Source organism: Nannospalax galili, unplaced genomic scaffold (assembly GCF_000622305.1).
Source record: "Nannospalax galili isolate Female #2095 unplaced genomic scaffold, S.galili_v1.0 scaffold768, whole genome shotgun sequence".
Taxonomy (NCBI): Eukaryota; Metazoa; Chordata; class Mammalia; order Rodentia; family Spalacidae; genus Nannospalax; species Nannospalax galili.
The window spans coordinates 8363140-8382798 of NW_008360317.1; the positions used below are offsets into that span (position 1 = coordinate 8363140).

At 43.0% G+C, this 19659-nt stretch overlaps 2 protein-coding genes across 3 annotated transcripts in view; one reads left to right on the forward strand and one right to left on the reverse strand.

Annotated features, from left to right (window-relative positions):
- The first annotated feature begins 8021 nt into the window (after nt 1-8021).
- Mtif3 (mitochondrial translational initiation factor 3) lies at nt 8022-15627 on the forward strand. Of its 2 annotated transcripts, none has more exons than XM_008825071.3 (4): nt 8022-8126; nt 12018-12469; nt 14460-14617; nt 15385-15627. In XM_008825071.3, exons 2-4 carry the CDS (start codon nt 12019-12021, stop codon nt 15601-15603), a joined length of 828 nt encoding a protein of 275 aa, XP_008823293.1. In that variant the 5' UTR covers nt 8022-8126; nt 12018; the 3' UTR covers nt 15604-15627. The 2 variants fall into 2 exon arrangements, with proteins under 2 accessions (XP_008823293.1, XP_017651584.1); XM_017796095.2 differs by lacking the exon at nt 8022-8126 and adding an exon at nt 8141-8408.
- Nucleotides 15583-19659, reverse strand: part of Gtf3a (general transcription factor IIIA) — a 59254-nt gene continuing 55177 nt past the window's right edge. The window contains exons 6-10 of the mRNA XM_008825084.1: nt 18594-18667; nt 18051-18131; nt 17260-17489; nt 16009-16083; nt 15583-15839 (exon numbers count right to left, since the gene is read on the reverse strand). Of these exons, the coding sequence (XP_008823306.1) occupies nt 15675-15839; nt 16009-16083; nt 17260-17489; nt 18051-18131; nt 18594-18667 (625 nt within the window). The 3' untranslated portion in view covers nt 15583-15674. The remainder of the gene's footprint in view (nt 15840-16008; nt 16084-17259; nt 17490-18050; nt 18132-18593; nt 18668-19659) is intronic.

The following is a 19659-nucleotide window of genomic DNA, read 5'->3' on the forward strand; positions in this document are numbered from 1 at the left end:
CAAAGGTGGTCGATTATAGCCTATACAAGATAGATCCTGATGTGGGGCCAACATACTTCTTTTTCAATAGCCCACATTATAGCCAGGCATGGTGGTATGTGCCTGTAATATCAGTACTAGGGAAGCAGAGGCAGGAGGATTTTGTCTATTCATTCTTCTACTGTCCTCTGTAATCAACTCACTAGTTTGAAAGTCTTTAGCATGCATGTAGCATTGATTCATATCATGAAAAAAAGACAACTTCTTCAGACATCTTAGTTCCAACATGGTGTGATTCAGAATAGATTCACCCACACTGTAAAGGTATCTTTCTCTTTCAAATTCAAGAAGCTTGGGGGTTCAGAGGTGGTAGCATATACCTTTAATCTCAGCACTCAGAAGGCAGAGGCAGGAAGATCTCTATGAGTTCTCAACTAGCCTAGTACATAGTAAGTTTCAGGACAGCCAGAGCTACACAGTGAGACCTTGTCAAAAAAATAAAAAAGCAAGTAAAGCAAGTAGCCCAGGGGTACTGAACCTCAGCTGGCATGGTGTATCATGTCAGGACCTGGTTCTTCCTAGATTACCACTCTGCTCTGCATGTTTCCCATCCTACAGTGTCCTCATACCCCATGGTTTAGCAAAGCTTAGCTGTCATTTCTACCAGCCAGTCAGCAGAAAGGAGGAAAGGGAAAAGAACCCCCCTTCTTTTCAAGAGAACATTCTGGAAGTTGCACTTTTCTTCTCTGCTTATTTGGCTGTATAACATGCCATCTAAACTGGAGATCTTGTGAGAGTAAAATGGATGCTGCTAATAGTTATGCCAGGATAACAGGCATAAACTAGGACCATCCCAGGATTTAGGTTCATCCCTTTTCATATGTTCTATAGGCCAGAACTCAAGCATATGGTCACACCTTTCTGTAAGGGGTGGTTATGAGGCAGCCATGTGCTACTAAAACCTGGGGAAGAGGAAAGTGGATATCCAGTTAGTGTCTCTGTCACAAATAGCGCTCCATAACCAACTAATTTCCCACTTCAAGTTGGCAAGATGCCAGTCTATGGACTGGTTTCCCATAGGCCAATCTTCTGTCTAGGTCTTGTGGGTTACAGCAGGACATTTGGTGCCAAGCACCCCTTTCACAGGCTGACAACAGGAGCAGACTCTAAGAAACAAGCCAGGGCAGGGATGTGCTGTTATAGACACAAGAGTGATAGATACAAGAACAGGAAATCACAATTCAATTCAGTAGGCAGGAATAGAAAAACCACTCCAATCTGAATTACGTTGGTAAAATGTCACGTGCTGTTTGCACTTGAATAGAATAGATTCTAAAACTGATGTGGGCCACCTTGTCTCATACTTGAGTATATTAACTGGGTGTCTTCCATGACTCCCTGTCCTGGAGCAGGCTGGGCTCTTGGCCCTGTAACAGGGAAGAAGAACAGCAAACAGCCAGGGGTATTAAAAACATCATACCTGGGCCTGGAGAGATGGCTCAGCGGTTAAGAACACTAACTGTTCTTGCAGAAGACCTAGGTTTGAATCCCAGCACCCACATGGTAGCTAACAAATGTCTGTAACTCTAGTTCCAGGGGATCCAACAGCCTCTTCTGTCTTCCACGGGCATCACACGACATGGGTGCAATTATCTACATGCAGGCATAACACTCATACACATAAAACAAAAATAATAAATTATAAAAAACAAAAAAAAATGAGAAGAGTTAGAAGGCAAACCATTCTCAACAGAAGTTACTATTTGCTTATCCCATGTTATAAAATGCCTGCAGTGGTAACTAGTAGGCAGCTCCTCTGTGGAGAGAATGCTAAGCTCTGCCTGAAAATCTCTCAACGGGAATTCCAGCATGACTGTCTCAGCTGAACTTCCTTAGTTGTTTCTATTGGATGTTGTATGTGACTGATCTGATAATGTAATCTAACTGTTGCTTGGCCTTTGTTCTTTTACTTTTGCTTGCTACATGTTTAATTAACTCACTTTGTGAAACGTAAAGTACAGCTATCATAGCTCTTTCTCTGGACAGAACAACCACACAAAGCATTTTTAATTTCTTGGGTTTTGTTGTTGTTTGCAAGAAAATGGCGTGAATGAAGCTGAACTACGACAAACTTGTCCTGGCCTGATGCACGGGGTGATTTGGAGTGAGATGAGATGAAGAGCAGGAAGAGTCCTTGCCAATGCCTGCATTAGACCAGGTAGACTGCATTTGATTTTGAGAAGAAATTCAAAAGGGAAGATCTTGTAAAGCTAGTGAGGCAGACATAACAAGAAGTGGGGGGCTGGAGAGATGGCTCAGAGGTTAACAGGGTACTTCTCTTGCAAAGGACCTGAGTTTCATTCCCAGCACCCACGTCAGGTGACTCACAACTGCCTGTAACTCCAGCTCCCGAGGGGATCTGAAGCCTTTGGCCTCCTTGGGCAACTGCACTCATGTGCATATACCACCTATGCTGGGTAGCTTCAGTTGTCCACTTGACACGCTTTGGTGAAGGGAACGTCAGTTGAGGAATTTCCTCCACTGGGCTGGCCTGTGACCATGTCTGTGGGACATTTTCTTGATTGGTGAGTGATGTGGGAGGGTCCCCACTATGGGTGGTACCATCTCTGGGCAGGTGGTCCTGTGTTGTATAAGAAAGCAGGCTGAGCATAAGTCAGAGAACAAGCCAATAAGCAGCACTCCTCCATGGTCTGTGCTCCAGGTTCCTGCCCTGAGTTCCTGCCTTGGCTTCTCTTGATGATGGACTGTGAGTTGTAAGTCAAATAAATCCTTTCCTCCCCAAGTTGGTTTTGGTCAGTGTTTATATCATAGCAATAACTAGAACACCATCCCTCTACACACACATAATAGATGAATATGTACTAACACTCTTTTGAAAAGCTGATCTCCTGTCCATCTTTAAACATAAAATATGGACAACAGAAGGGAAAGCCCAGAGGATATGCTCAGAAATCTATGGCCATCTTTTTTGCCTTATGTAGAAATATAACAACTTATTTTGCCCAGGATTATACTCTAAATTTAAAGAAATACATCCATGAAAATGCAAGAGAAGCTTCTTCAGTAAGTTTGAATAGTTACAAATTCTATATTAAGATGGCTAAGGGAAAAATACAAAGAATCTTCTAGAAGTTTAAGTTTCTGCATCTGATTGATGAAATGTTTTTCCGTTTCTAATGGGAACTTTTTCAACGTCCCTCACAGATTATTTTCGACTTAGCCAAGCAGGGAGCCTATTTTAAAGTTCCCAATTTGAAAATCATGGATGCTTTATAAAGCCTTTCACCTGCACCCCTTTTTAGGAACCCAGCTCTTTATTCTCTAATGGATGAAAACCCCCAGCAAGTAAAACTTTGTTAAGCTGTCACTGTCAATAGGCTAAAAAAAAAAAAAAAAATAACGGTGGACAAAGAAGAAACAAATTGCATCTTCCAATAAGTTTTCTTGAAGCTCTTGTTAAAAGCTATAACCTCTGATGTTAACTAAATTTAACCCACTGTGACCCTGGAGGTGACCTTCACCTCTCCTTTCTTCTGTTTCCTGAGGCTGCTAGAGAAAACTGCCCCCTGCATTGGAAAGGACTTCTCTGTAGCACACAAAGGCCCAGCCTTCCTGCTACCCTGTCTGGAGGCCCCTTATCGACCGAGGGGTCAGCACCTGGGTGGAGAAGCAGGTGACAGTGGCCTGCCTGCATCCCTCTACAGCAAGCTGTAAGAGTGTCTACCCTTCAAATATCACGCTGCAGTTCCAGGCATTCAAGCTACTGAAGTTCAGGTTTCTTTGTGAATGCAGACTTTACACAAATTAATCTATTGCTGTTCAGCTGACTGTAAAATTGGTAGATTTACTGTTGCAAAAAAAAAAAAAAAAAGAAGAGGAGGAAGAATGAAAGAAGAAAAACAGCTTTCACTTCCATGCTGGTAAGGCCACGAATGCCTCGAGGTTGCCGACAAAGCAGCCTTTAAAATCTTTGCAGGGGAACTTAGCAGTTTTCAGGGGGTGGGGAGGGGAACAGCTAAACAATGACTCCAATGGACAGCAGACAGTCTTCCCTACACAGCACCCATGTAAAACTGCACACCCGAGGAACCTTCGAAAGTGGAATAATTGGCCTCTAATTCTATCTGCCTCAAAGACAGTGACAGCACAAATTTATTCCATCACCAACATACTTGCTGACAGACCTGCCTTCTTTAAGTAGTGTGTAATTAGAAGATCTTATGTGACATATAAAAAAAGTGTGTTGTTTGCTAAATGTGAATGCCACGTAATTTCTTGGTCATATATTGCTTTGACTTCTATAATAGTAAGTGCCAAATGTCTTGTAAGTTTCCACATTCTTTGCTGTTATATATGATGTTATATATTAGCAATGAGAATTACTTACATTAAAGGTTTCAAAAATGAAGGAAGTTGGGTCTGGGGATATAGCTCAGTTGGTAATGGACTTGCTGTGCAAATACAAGGACCTGAGTTCAATCCTCAACACCCATGTAAAAAGCAGATGTGGTGGTGTTTGCTTATAATCCTAGTGCTGGGGCGGCAGAGACAGAAGGATCCTTGGTGGGGCTTCCTGGAAAGCCAGCCTAGCCTAAAGTGTGAGCTCTGGGTCAATGAGAAACATTTTCAAAAGTTAAGTTGGACAATGACTGAAGAACAACATCCAAGGTTGACCTCTGGCCTCCACATATATGTGCATACATATGTACACACACACACACACACACACACACACACACACACACAAATGATGAAAGCTAACCAAATAACTCCAAAACTCAATATCATTGAAATGGAAACACATGGCTGTCTTGCTTTTCCAAAGGAGACTTTTAGAAACTATTTTCTGTTTCATTTACTTGCACAAAAACTATGTACAAATGAGAAAAGGATTTCCATATATAAACACTTTTATTTAGTAGACATGAAACTTTTTTTTTCCTTCTTGGTCTTATTGAGACAGGGTCTCCCTGTAGCCCCAGTTGGCCTGGAACTTGCTATGTAGACCAGGCTGGCCTCAAACTCACAGAGATCCACCTGCCTCTGCCTCCTGAGTACTAGGATTAAAGGCATGTGCCACCATGCCTGGTGACACGAAAACTTTTTAAAAACTCATGATAGATAGCGCTCAGATATGTCTACTTTGCTCATTTACAATCATTGTGTTTAATAACTGGTGTAATTTTTTGACCAAAGAAAGAATTGAGCTGAAGCGTGATACCATGGAAGATCTTACATCTGTTGAAGAAATTTATTCTGAATCTAGTAATAGTCTGAGGTTACATGAAAGGCTGCAACCCAGATGTGGCCGCCAGATGTTCCCCAGTGCTCTGGGGAAACTGCGCAAGAAGCAACGTAATAAATTCAGGCCACACAAAGGAATAGATTCCTAAACCCTATAAACAGAAAACAGCTAAATCTGCTGAAGTTTTTGTTTTGTTTTGTAAATGTATGAATGTTCACATGTTTGGAGTGGATTAACCACAGTACTGCCTGGAGATAGGTGGTAGCAAGTCTATTATGAAACTTTTCATAATAGTTTATAGATTAGGCTGAGAGTGTCTTCAGGAAATTTTGAGTAAGTTTCCTAACTCTCAGCCAAAGCATCCTGAACATGTTGTTTTCTATGTCTCTGTGCCGTGTTGGTACAAAAAAGCTAAGTGTAGATTCTTTCAGCTACCTTGCTGGCACTGTACTGACAGAACTGCTACCAGTTAGGACAATCATCTTGGCAAGATTTAATCAGTACTAAATAGGCACTCATACATAATACATTGTGATTCCTCTATTTTCATAAAACTGCCCTGATAAAAGCTTATGATTTTGTGTGTGGGCTTAGTATATAAAGTAATCCATAAGCAACCTGTGGAAGGATACGCTATGTGAACCCATGCAGGATTGGCAGCTTCTATAGAACTCAAAATAAACCCAAGATTTTTACTAGTGTGCAATTTGCTTATAAATTGTTATGGTTCCCAGTTTCGGGTGTGGAGGGTGATGGGGTTGTCCACCCTGGGAGGTGTGCAGGCTCTGCTCCTCTCTAGCATTCTGGCTGCCCTGGTGATGTTCTGGTTGCTCCACCAGGCATCTGGGATTATCAGCAGGCTCATTTCAGTGACTCCCTATTTGATACATAAGTCACTTGTTCTGAAATTACTTTGAAATTTTGAAGGATGGTTTCCATGGAGACTTTTTAATAAGAATGAAATTTGAAGAAAGCATTACAGACCTGCTAACTCTTAACTAAGCATTACATCTTGGCAGGACTGTCTGTGGATCCCCAAGTGGCTTCATTACAAGAGAGAAACATAACAGAGGCAGTGGTGGTACCAGAAAGTTTTAATATGGAAGTCCCTAATCCAAGGAATCTGAAGTCCTCATTTATGCCAGATAAGATCCACTGTACATTGATTGTTTTCAAGCTTTTTTGGCTTTATCCCTACCATTGGCCATATAAGAAAGACAGGGATACCCTTATTGTGGTCAAGAACCCAGATTTATTGATGTTCTGTGACCAAGATACTTTTAAGAATTTGACCCTACAGGGGGCTGGAGAGATGGCTCAGCAGTTAAGAACACTGGTTGTTCTTGTAGAAGACCCAGGTTCGAATCCCAGCACCCACATGGCAGCTAACAGCTGTCCATAACTCCAGTCCCAGGGGATCTGACAGCCTCTTCTGACCTCCGCGGGCATTGCACGACACAGGTGCACTTACCTACATGCAGGCAATACATGCATACACATAAAATTTTAAAAATTAATAAAATTTAAAAAAATAAAAAGAATTTGACCCTACAGTGGGACCTACGATACACACCTCTTTAGTATTTGGTGACCTTGCTCATTACAATTTTATGTTTTACTTTGACTTGATCCTTGTAGCTGTTTTCAAATATGGTCATTTTCCCTGTAAGTTTTATACAGTTAAATATTCTCTATAAACCTAATAAGACCTACATTGTGAAAAAAAATTGTTACCATCATTGTGGCATCACAAAAACACAGCCTAATGTTAACTTTCTAAGTAAGACTGTCCATGAAATAACTTGTGGGACTGATATATTATACCTCAAAGACTGAGCCAGATGCACCACTATGTTTTGGAAGGTTCCCTCTGCCGTCAGTAGGAAGAGAAAGGATTTTGCAACCCAACCAGCAAGGAGAGGGATAGAATATTTCCCTCAATCCTTCACCAATATATCCATTGAGAAAGTGTATTGGCCTGCTATGGAATTAACATGCAGTTACTAGAAGGTGGAAAATGTAGTCTAGAATTACCAGGATTGGAGTCTTAATTATGCTTGAGTTTTGGAAATTATGAGTAGAGAAAAAAAAAAAAGGACAGTTGGAAAACTCTGAGCACATCCTGATGGCCTGGTCTAAGCACATGATGGATCATAGCTTATAGAAGATTGTGGCATAGTAATTACTTCCCGAAATTAGAAGCCATGCCTAGGGGTCATAAGTGCAGAAAGGCGGTCTCGAGGGGCAGGCTGCTTGTTTTACACAAGGTCTTTACTCAAGAATCTTCAGGATCTGCCACCACCAAGCTGAACCCATTGCTTTCAATGACTCCTTAAAATAGGCCATGTCCCATTTTAACTAGAGGTTAAACCAGAGTTCAAGAGATGATCAAAAAAAAAAAAGAAAACGGGGGGAGGGGGATTCCTCTTAGGATATGTCTGTGACATCCTCCTATTTCCTACAAGCTTCTTCAGGAACAGGCTACCTGTGTTGTGGCAGCTGACAATCGCAGCTACTCATGCTGTGTGCTCTTCATACAAGGCCTTCAAAGAGAGCTGCAGACAGGATGCTGGTAGGCACTCAGTTACCAGGGATTCTTTGATGTTAATTTCTTTAGCTCATAATCTTACTAAACTGTAAATCCTTAGTTGGTATATTAAATGCTTCTATCCCTTTTATACATTTTTGTCGGGGGGACTTTACCCCGCTAGTGAAAAAGGGGCGCGACTTCCCTAGTCACCTTGCCTTTAAAAAGACACGGCAAAGCCCCGCCCACTACGGAAAGGGACGAGGTCTGGCCGCGGAGTCCGTTAGTTCCCCGGCCGGTTCCCTGGCCTGCCCACCATTCCCACTTGCCAGCCCTGAGGCGGGTAATACTCAGGTGAGGGTGCGGCGGTGCGGGGGCCGAGGCGGGAGGACGTGGTCTAGGACTGTGTGCAGGGGCGCTTCGCAAGGTCAGCGCACGTTGGCGGGCACGGGGAGCGGCAGCCTGGGCCTCGGGGTCGGGCTTGCGCTGCAGAGTTGCGGGCCCCAAGCTGCCCAGCCCCAGAGCCTCAGACAGCCCCGTCTCGCAGTGGAGGCGCCCCGCCATCCCGGCCCATTGTCGCCTCCTACGTTAGTATCCACGCGCACGGCTGAGAGCCCCGGGAGAGAAGCCTTTTGGGTGAGCGTGGTTTCCGGCGGCCTTCCGGGTGGGCGTGGCAGCAAACAGGTCCCAGCGGGCCTAATGGTCCCTGAAGCTGCTGTGGGTTCCTGTGCGCCCCTTGGCCGGTCCCCCCCACCCCCCCGCGGTTTATCAGTAGATTCTCGGCCTAGGATTCTTACCGAGAAGCCACGGTTCCAAGAACGCGTTATGATAGGCCCCAGGCTGAAAAATGAGGCTGGTGGCGGACTGTGGAGAACAAACTTTTCATTGTGCCAGATGAATAAATCACGTTTGTTCTTGCATCGTAAGGCAAGATCTAGTGAGGGAAGCAATAGGAAGGAATACGATAATCACAAAATTTTAATTGTGACAGATACTGTAAGGAAAAGATAAGTGGGCTATATAAGGATTTGTTAAGCTTGACAAACGAATGAGGGAAGAGATCGGACATTGGGCTTCATTTGGGGGTAACTACAGAGTGGCTTAAGAAAGGCCCCAGAGGCGCTTGCCCGGGTTTCCTTCACTAAGGCAGTGCTTACACTGAGAGACCAGTGATGTACAGGCAGAAAAAGCTGGAGAGGTAGAAGGGCCTTTGGGCCTGAGAATGTAAATCTTAAGGGGAGATTGAATTTCAAGCAGACCCATGTGGCATAGTGTGACCTCAAGAAGGTCTAAATAACTGCAACTTAGAAATGGATATCTAATACTGTAAAAGGACACATTTGAAGTCCTTGACCTTTACATTATTGTTGTGGCTAAGGTAGCCTACATATGGATGGGATGGAGTAAGAGTGCCACCAGAGCCCCAGTAACTGTCTTATGTTATGCATCTTTATTTGGTGCCAGTCTGCTCAGCCCGGTATTGATAGTATTCCTCTGGCAGGGGAATCAAAGGAGACTCAACTGGGTGTCCCAGTTCAGTGAGTCTTCACAGAAAGGAGAGAGGAAACCCGTGTGCTGAAGGCATCTGAGTGGTGCTGACAGGACTTTTTGTGCCTGAGTAACAGTGTTCTGATGGACATGTGCACCTTCAGCTGATAATCAGCAAGATGTGTACAAGTTCTACTTCATACATCATTACAACTTACGACAATGAGACACTTTTAGACCTTGGTTTGAGGAAAATGATAGAGAAATGAAGGCTGTAACATTACAAAAGGATTCAGAATTTTAAGTCTATAAAGTCCTCATTTGTAGTTTATTTACACACAGGCTTTGAAACTAATGATGATAGTGTATATTTTTAAGATGCACAAAACCAGAATGTCAGTTTATCAAATTACAGTGAGATACAGAACTTGCAGACTGCAGTAGTCATATTGACATATGACTCTAGGCTATCACTTCTCCTTTGTTTTCTTTAAATTTTAATTATAAAAATAACTTACACATAGCCAGGCATGGTGGCTCACGCCTTTAGTCCCAGCACTCAGGAGGCTGAAGCAGGTGTATCTTTGTGAGATCGAGGTCAACCTGGTAACAGTGAGTGCCAGGCCATCTGGGACTACAGGGAGCCCCTGTCTCAAAAAGACCCCAAAAAATAAAAGATAAAATGATTAAAGCATACCAAAAAATAATAACTAACATTCATGTAACCAGATTCAGCAACTGTTGCTATAATTTGCATTGATTAACTTATAGTTCCTGCTAGCCATTTCAGAGTGCCAGATACCACGATTCTAAATACTTCAATGTTTCTTTCTAAGGAGTTAAAAAGTTTTCTGATTTATTTTTTATTTTATGTTTGGGTGTTTTGCTTGCATATAAGTACACCATATGCATGCAGTGACCTCAGAGGTCAGATGAGGTCATCAGATCTCCTGGAACTGGAGTTATGGATGGTTGTTAGCTGCCATGGAAACTGAACCCAGGTCATCCCTAAAAGCAACCAGTACTCTGAACCACTGAGCCATCTCTCCAGCCCCAAGGATTTTATTTGCACACTAAGAAAATGGATGGCTCTTTTCAAGCACTATCTAATACCTAATCTGCATTCACGATTTCCCAACATGTCTTTTCAGATGCTTCTTTTCATACATACTACATTTTATAATTATTTTTTTAATTTTATTTATGTGTATGTGTGTATTGCCTGCATGTAGGTAAGTGCACCTGTGTCGTGCAATGCCCGTGGAGGTCAGAAGAGACTGTTGGATCCTCTGGGACTGGCGTTACAGACAGTTGTTAGCTGCCATGTGGGTGCTGGGATTTGAACCTGGGTCTTCTGCAAGAACAACCAGTGTTCTTAACCTCTGAGCCATCTCTCCAGCCCCATGTTTATTTTTTTTTATATTCAAGAATAACCTGTTCTTCCTTCCCTTTTCATCCTCAATAACATAGATTTTTTTGTGAGACACCACACTGGATGTCTTGTCCTACAAACTGCATTTATGATATTGTTTCCTGTGGGGTTGTCCAGTTTGCATCTCTCTGGAAACTCAGAGAAAGCTGTGTCAGGTTCAGGGGATTACCTTGGGATAAAGCTGTGTTATGGAAGCACTGGGTACTTGGTGTAGCTGCGCATCAGGAAGCACACCTGAGGTGTCAGGTTAGGGCTGGTGGCATCAGCTTTCTGCCTGATGATTGTTTTGTCTGTATTACCTGAATGATTTCACTGTTGGCAAAGTAGTCATTTTTAATTTAAACTTAACCTTTCTTCTTCATTTAGTAACTCCATTCTCTGAAGAAGAGTTTTTCCTCATTAATGGGGGTTGAGCACAGTTTTTCCTAAAAAGGTAGAATAAATGCTTGGCTCTGTAATTACCAATTTACTGATTTTCAAAGGAGCTAGGGTATAACGGTAACACATAGTGGAAAATTATCATTCTTATAGATATTTGCATATTCAGTACATTGAAATAAATGTCATTTTTCCTTAATGTTTAAATTATACATTTGACTAGAGGGAGTCTGCCAAACTGTAAATGAAATGTTAACAAACAAAATTATAGTCCTTGCAGGGAAATGTGAAAACGAGATATCTAATAAAGGAAACCTTGGAAGGTTTTTGTATAGAAGACTGGTATTGCTGTCAGCATGTCATGACCATGTGTCATCCACACCCCTCAGCCAGCTGTGATGCTTCGTAGTGCATCCCAGGCCAGCAGTGAACACTGCAGCGTGTGCTTGTCTTTATTACAATGACATTCTGACAACCCTTCCTTCTAAGTCTCCCTTCCCGTAATAGTGTTATCCTTTATAGTCCACTAAATGTACTGATAAATCATTAACAGTTTCTCATTTAGAAGTCTGAATTGCTATACATGAATGAACTGGCATTTTATATACATCCTCAAAAGTAAACTGCAGAGTGATCTTTGCTTTTGGAGTTGGCACTACATGATTCAAGTAGAAAATACAGGTCACGGACGTGGAGGAAAAAGTAGAAACCAAAGCACTGTGCAGTGCTACTTTGTTCTCATAACCAGTTGCATTAGGGACAGTGCCAGCCAAGTCTGTTTATTGGTATTGCCTTCCCACACATGGACCTTTAGTCCTGAGAACAGCATTTCCATAATTTACAGGTCACAGTCTCCACAGCCTCACCTGTGCCTCACTCCATGCCACACTGGCAGACTGGGGCAATCATGACTGAGTTGTGATAAACTTTCCTCATTACTTTGTTAGGATGACTGCTCTCCTAACAAGGTTGACACTACAGACAATAAAGATTGAAAGTAACTACGTTGGACGATGTCTTGGAAAACACACTGTACAAAAGCCAGCACCAGCACAGCTGCCCCTGACTGCCTCCACCCCAAAACTGGTGTACCTAATTTTCACAAAAGATTTTAGTACTGTTGACAACCAAGATGAGAGAAAAAAGAAAAGGAAGGATGTTTTTACTAACGTTGGAAGGAAAATTAGTGAGCGAATTATCCGTGTCCTTGATGAGAAAGGTAATGACCTGGGATTGATGCACCGAGCAAATGTGATCAAACTCATGGACAAGCAGGACTTGAGGCTGGTGCAGAGGAATGCCAGTGCAGAGCCCCCAGAGTACCAGCTCATGACTGGAGCACAGATCCACCAGGAGCGCCTGAAGATCAGAGAGCTGGAAAAAGCCAAACCCCAAACTGGTAGGTACTTTGTTGTTTGCTCCCAGAATCCTTTAGGACTACACATCAGCAGTTTAAATTCTGGTGTTGAGGTGCCTGTGACTATGGGGAAATGAGAAACTGGAGTCCCCATGCTTGTGGTTTCACCATCATTCCCAGGTATTTGTTTCCCCCTTCATCCCTCACTCCCATTCCTTTTCCCTTCATTTGTGATACCCTGTGTGATCTCTTCTTCTAAAACTGTAAAATGGAGGAGGGACAAAATGAGTGAGCCAAAGTGATGGAAATACACCTTCATCTTGTAGCTTTGGCTCTAGATGCCTTTGTGAGCACTGTGGCTGATAGGCAATGAAGAGGTAGATTCCAGCTCCAACCTCCTCCAAGCTCTTGTCCTTTTGCTTTTCAAGCACCTTTTAATTCTGAAGGGATTCATACTACACCTCCTGCCACTGGCTCTTCACCTTCCCAGGTACTTGTCAGTGAAGCCAACAGAGGCCAGGAATTGGGTATTAAGACGTGTTTGCTTTCCATGGCTCCCCATTATGGAAGGTTGCTCTATGGGCTTCATGCTGCAACAAGGGTCAAAGGACTGGTCCCAGTGGCGAAGACGTGAGGCTGTGTGCCTTAAGGACATATTACCCATAGCCATGTTTTATAACATTTAACAGAACATTTGTTTTTCAGTCAGCTTTCAAAAGACTGACCAGGGAGGCTAAGGCACTGTTACAAGATCAGCACACTGGTGACCTTGGAGAGGTTGAAGAGCTAATGTGTTGAAAGCATTTTGTTCTGATGGAGACCCAGAACCAACTGGTAGGAAGCCAGAGGGTACTAGAAAACTCATTTAAACATTTTCTTAAAATTTAAAGGCATATAAAAAAGGTAAGAATTGTTACCCAGCTCCAAAATAAGCAAATCTGATTGTAATTCAGATTTTTAAAAACATTATAGAAAAGTTGAAGTCCCTCCACCCTCCGATGAGATGTCCCTGCCTACTCTTGTGTATTTTAGTCAGTTATGAGTGTTATATTCATGAACAGTATATAAATTATGTTAAAAATGGCACTTTTTGAAATGTAAACATGTTTATATAATAGCTGTAGCTAATTTATCATGACCATGACTTCTCATAGGAGGGCTTCTAATTTGTTAATCCATCTCCACAGCATCGGACTTATTCCCAGCTCTTCATTATTGTGACAACCAGTGCTCACTCTAGGCTCTATGAACCTGAAACCCAAAGTGCTGTCAGCAGTAGATGAGACTTTTTCCCCTATACTCTCTTGTACTTGATACTGTCACCCCGATTTTTATTGTAGTAACAAGTGAGGAGTCATTGCTTGGTTTAAGATATTTCTATTATTTGAGCTGCTTTTCTGAGACTTTCCTATTTGTACCCCTTTATTTCTCTTGGATGCTTTTTCTTCCAGACTTAAGCTCTCTATGGTATAGACCTTACTAGGCAGGTCTGGGGAGATGGCTCAGTGGATATAAGTACTTGCTGTGCAAGGGTAAGGAAGTGAGTTTGAATACCCAAAACCCATGTAAAAGCCAGATACAGTAGCACAAGTGTCTGTAATCCCAGTGCAACCCTGAGGTGAGATGGGACAAGGGGAGTTCCTAGAAGCTCAGAGGCCAGCCAGCCTGGGTACACAACAAGAAACAAGAGGCCCGTTTCCATCAGGGTGGAAGGTGAGGATGATACTTGAGGTTACCCTGACCTTGACATACACAAGCCTGCACCCCCCCCAAATAAATAAATACCAAACCAACAAAAAAACCTAGTAGTTTTAAATACTCTTATTAACAGGTTGGGGATGGGAGGGAAGCACCTTTATGTCTGTCTCCCCCATTTGAAAAACCTGCTACTAGTCCATGGGGCTGAAAGTGAGATGAGGACTGTTAGGGCCCACGTGGGTACCCAAGATAGTAGCAGGTGTTCGTGGAAGCTCAAGTTTCCGAAAGCAAGTAGAAAACAGACCTGGCACCAAATTTTACTGTTTCAAACCAGGACCAACTGTGACAAAGGAACTAACTTTTTCTTCAAATATTGGACAACATGATTTGGACACAAAGAGTAAGCAGATTCAGCAGTGGATTGAGAAGAAATACAAAGTTCAAGTCACCATAAAGAAGGGGAAAAATGCAGACGAGCCAGAAAATAAAATTGTAAGTAAACATAGATACTGATCTTTGTCTTCTGATGGAAAGGTATAGTTGTAGAAAAACTGAACAACTAAAGGCAAAGCAACATGATTCATAATTCTACTACCAGTAATGAGAATGGCTTTGCAGTTTGTCAGAATGCAGGCACACTCTTATTTTCCATTAGACCGTGTTAAGCCACATGAAAATTATTCTGTAATATAAAGGCTATAAGTTATTCTATTTTACAAATTGTAGACTATCTAACATTTAAAATAGAAAAAGATATTTCATAGAATTGTTTCATTCAGCTGTTCTCTGGAGAATTCTATCAGTTATAGGATGTTTAGCTTTCTAGCTTTGGATCACTTCATCACCCACCAAGGTGCATGGGAGCAGTGGTTTTTCACCCCAACTTGTGTTAGAATCAGTTGCTCTGAGGGCACAGGTCAGCTCATTCAGACTTTCTGGAGCACAGGTGGGATCTCCCCCCCCCTTTTTTTTTAAGGTCACCAAGACCCAAGCACAGTGCTTATTTATGGAAGAGGGTGGACTGGGGCTAATTGTTGCCTCTTAGAGCTGTGACACAGGGCACTCTGAAGTCCATCAAGCCTTCAGTGTTGGTCTAGGCACATGGAGCTACTGTACAAACTTCAATCACTTAGATATAGGAATTGATTAGGCAGTTCCTTAAATAGCAATTCCAGGATGCTGGGTTTTGTGCATGTTCTTTTCACTGTAGCAACAAAGATACTGATCTTAAATTGATCTTAGATTGTCGTCCTTTCTAGGGTGAGGTATTTAACCAAATTCTCCAGAGTATGCCTGGAATAGCTACCTTCTTAAGCAAACCACAAGCTGTTAGGGGAGGAAGAGCCTTCACGTGTGTTTTTCGTCATCTGAACAAGAAAGAGGACAAGGCACACAGAGACTCTCAAGAGACCCAGGAAAGACACACTTTGAATAAAGACAACAGAAGTGACAAGGAGTCAGATGTTCTGCACCAGTGATTTTAATAAAGACTGGCTTCTGAGGAAGCTTCTGATCACAGCTCTGTAGTCCTTCACCAGGCCATTGGTGCCTAGTTGAGGGTGAGTATGCCAACTGGCAGGAGGATCTTGTCGTCCATGCCATTCCCAGACTCTCTGCTTTCAGACAAAGAGGAGTCTGACTCTTGTTTCCTTTTAGGAGGGATATGCCCACTGAGGCGAGAGGCCAAACTCCGCTTTTCACGAGATGGTTTTACCTTTGGGAGTAAGAAAAATGGACAATTCACCATCAGAATTCTTTGTTAACAGCAGCTATCCATTCTGACAGAAACAGTCCTTTATGGAGACAACACCATCAACAGGCAGGCATACACCATACAGCAGAGGAATATGCCAGGCAGACCTGTCTCACAGCCAAGTGCTGACCTGAACAGTTGCCACTTTAAGCTTCATCTTCTTCTTGTTAGGATCGTGAACCACAGCATGTCTGGTGAGGCTTTGCTACAAGGAAGGGGAAAGAACACTTCTTTTTAAAAACCTATGGTCTGGGGCTAGACAGATGGCTCAGCAGTTAAGAACACTTGCTGCTCTTGCAGAGGACCTGACCTCAGTTCCCAGCACCAACATCTGGTGGCTTACAACCACCCATAATTCCAGTTTCAAGGGATGCTCTCTTCTGGTCTCTACCAGCACCTGCATGGTATATACACATATAAAATAAACCTTTTTTTTTTTTTTAAATTAAAAATCTTTTGTGTCTGCTAAATGCCAGAGACAGTGCTGTAAGCCAGCCACCTTTCTGTCTGTTGTATGTGGTGGATTTGATTGCTACCCAATTCCCTGACCAGAGCTGATGAGACATTAACTCCTGGGCTGAGTGACTTTCACAGCCTTTTCCAAAACTGTTAGGAATTTATACCATCCCAACCTCCTGTGACTACATTTAGTTTTTTTCCTAAAAAGGGGAAAGGCTGCTTTCAATGAACTATTCCAAACTTAGGGCAGGCTTCTAACTAAATCTATCTCACCCACATCCCTAAACACCAGTGGAAATTTGGCCACTGCCCTGCTGATTGTGATGACTGCTAACACAGTCCCCTTAGTATTAAATGGTCTGGGTTAAGCTCAGTGAACTCAATTCTGCAGTCTCTATTCTAATTCATGGTTAAGAGCCCATAAGATACCAGCTAGGCTGAAGCAAACCAGACAGGACCCTGCTCAGAACCATGTTCCCACCTGATCCTGTGAATCATGGCAACACCTAGCAAAGATCCCACAGTCTTGTGGCTGCCTATCTGTATCACCCATCTCCTTTCCTAATCTGTAGGTGATACCATCTACAAGGATACCCAGAGGACCAGCTATTCTCTCTTAAGCGGAGATGGCTCTCCCACTTAGCACAGGCAGAATCCCCAGTGCTTGTTAAAATGGGACTACTGGGCCCCTTGGGGTTCTGGCCCAGTTGGGTCACAGTGGGACCTGAGAATTTGCATTTCTCCTGAGTTCTCCATTCATACAGAGGACCACTGGTCTCAGCAAGTCTGGAGTTCTGCAGCTTGGAGCAAGTACATCTCCAGTTTGGAGCAATAGCAGGAGGGATAGGGAGCCTGTTCAACAGCTTCCCCTCTGAGCCCAGTATGGAAGTTCAGTCTGGATTGTGTGGGGCAGAACACTCACTTTCATTGCAAACATCTTGCCACAGCCGGTGTGTTCACACACAAATGGGCGCTTTTCTTCATGGAAGGAGAGAATATGGCTCTGCAGATTGAACGCGGTTGTATAGGTCCTACCACAGCCTTCTCTTGGACACCGGTACACATCCCTTTCTGCTGCATGAGTTTTCATGTGTTGCTTAAGGTAATCTTTCCGCTTAAATGCCTTCTGGCATACTGCACAGGTTATTTCCTCTGGTAGAGGAGACAAACAATTAAACCAACTTCCCTAGCTATAACTATACAGGAAAACAAATACCAAAGGCATAAGTAACACAATGAATGTTGTCTAAATCCTATACCACACACAAATCAGAAATTTCTGAGGAAACAACCCCACTTTACTACTAGGTTTGCTTCAAATCTATGGCTCCCAACCTCCTTGCCTCTACCTGTCAAGGAGCAGGGTTCTTGGCATGGGGACTGGCAGGATGAAATACTGCCCTACAGCATGTTTGTCCTCTGACATGCAGCACCATTTCCCAACGGAACACCAGAGCCTCCCACAACTGTTCATAGAGACTTCGAGAGCCTTAAGCAAACTGAGTGGACAGCTGCACCAGCTCTGAGATCCTGCACTGCTCTGCTCCTGTCAACAGCTGAGGAAGCCAGCACTACACACAATGGAAGCCCCTTCCTTTACAGCACTATACATGATTAATGTGGAAACCCTCATCCTTTACAAAGCACATGTGCAGTATTTTACCCTTTGACAACATAATCAGCTCTGCAGGAGCTCCTCCATGCCTACCTTACCTTTATGAGTTTCTCTTGTGTGTTTGAGAAGTTCTGTCCATGTTTTTGCCAAAAAAGAGCACCCTTTTTGACAAAGATAACCTGTTTAAAAAAAAAAAAAAAGGTAGACTGCCTGAATACTCAGTGCAAACACTGACCAGCTAGAAAGAAACCATCTATGCCTAGACACTCCTTCTCCCCTCTCAAAAATGTGCTACTCTGATGGGTGGAATTGGTGGGTTTTATTGAGTTAAAAACATCTAAGGAAGAAAAGCTTTCCCTAGGATATACATCTGTTGCTGAACTCAAAGCATAGCCAGGTATTTGTGAACAACACAATGCTGAGTTTAAACAGCTGCAAGGACATGTAGAACAGACAGAATGTGGTGCATCTTTGTCAAGAGAACATAAACCAAACAACAGAATAGTACCTTTCTTGCCTGTACAATTCTGTCTACTCAGCATGACTATAAAATAGACCAGAATGCATGAAGTAGTCCCAAGTATTAAGCACAGCCTACTGTCAGTGAGCTGCTCAGTGTGAGCACACTTGTCTGTACATACCCTCGTGAACCTTCCCGTGTCGTTTCAGCCTGCTAGCTGAAGCAAAGTGCTTCCCACATCCCTCCTGGGTACACCTGGGTGAGTAATGCATGCAGCATTAGCCAATCCATTTCCATAGAGAATTCTGTTCCACCAAAGCCTGACCTCTTCCCACATCCAAACCAATCACCAAAATAAAAATAAGTAGAACCCTCAATACAGACAAAACAATTACCTGGCTAGCTTTGGAGCAGAACAAGCTCTTTTAAGAGAATAAAGTCAGGGGCTAGAGAGATGGCTCCATGGTTAAGAGCACTAGCTATTCTTGCAGAGGACCTGGGTTCAATTCCCAGCACCCACATGGCAGCTAACAACCATCCATAACTCCAGTTCCAGGGGATCTGACGCCCTCTTCTGACCTCCACGGGCACTGCACAACACTGGTGCACCTACCTACATACAGGCATTATACCTGTACACATAAAACAAAAATAATAAAAGAGAAAAGCTACATCTTTTATGTGACCACATTAGAAATCTTCATCTTCGTATTTCTGAAAATATCCTCTGGTTTGTGGGTACAGAAAGCTGCCTAATGTGATTTAGGTAAACACTGGGCCATTCTGAACTGTTTTCTCTCTGATGTGTTTAACATACTGTATACTATGCAGGTAGGAACACAGAGTGAGGGCTACGGGTACAGCTCAGTGGAGAGTGCTTGCCTAGCGTGCTTGAGGTGCTGGCCTTGATCCCCAGAAAAAAACAACAAATGGCATTTGCTGCTGGGCATGGTGGCACAGGCTTGCAGTCATAGCACTGAGGAGGTAGAGGTAGGAGGATTGTGAGTTTGAGGCCGGTCTGAACTACACAGTCAAGACCCAGTTTTGAAAACACAAAAAAGGGAGGGAGGGAAAAGCGGGGACAAGGAAGAAATTAGTGGCAGATGCAGGACCTTTAGATGATGAATAAAAAGCTTAATGTGCTTGATCCTTAGCCACCACCAACAAAAAATATCACTCCAATCCCAAAGCCACAGAGATAAGCCACAATGAAGACCGTACTGTCACTGCAGTAGGGCTAGGGATAA

Bases quoted from the DNA above. Each gene is read 5' to 3' on its own strand.
- Mtif3 (XM_008825071.3), top strand. From the start codon at position 12,019: ATGACTGCTCTCCTAACAAGGTTGACACTACAGACAATAAAGATTGAA. The intron at 12,470-14,459 runs GTAGGTACTTTG...GTTTCAAACCAG, and splicing joins AAAAGCCAAACCCCAAACTG to GACCAACTGTGACAAAGGAA. The intron at 14,618-15,384 runs GTAAGTAAACAT...CGTCCTTTCTAG, and splicing joins ACGAGCCAGAAAATAAAATT to GGTGAGGTATTTAACCAAAT.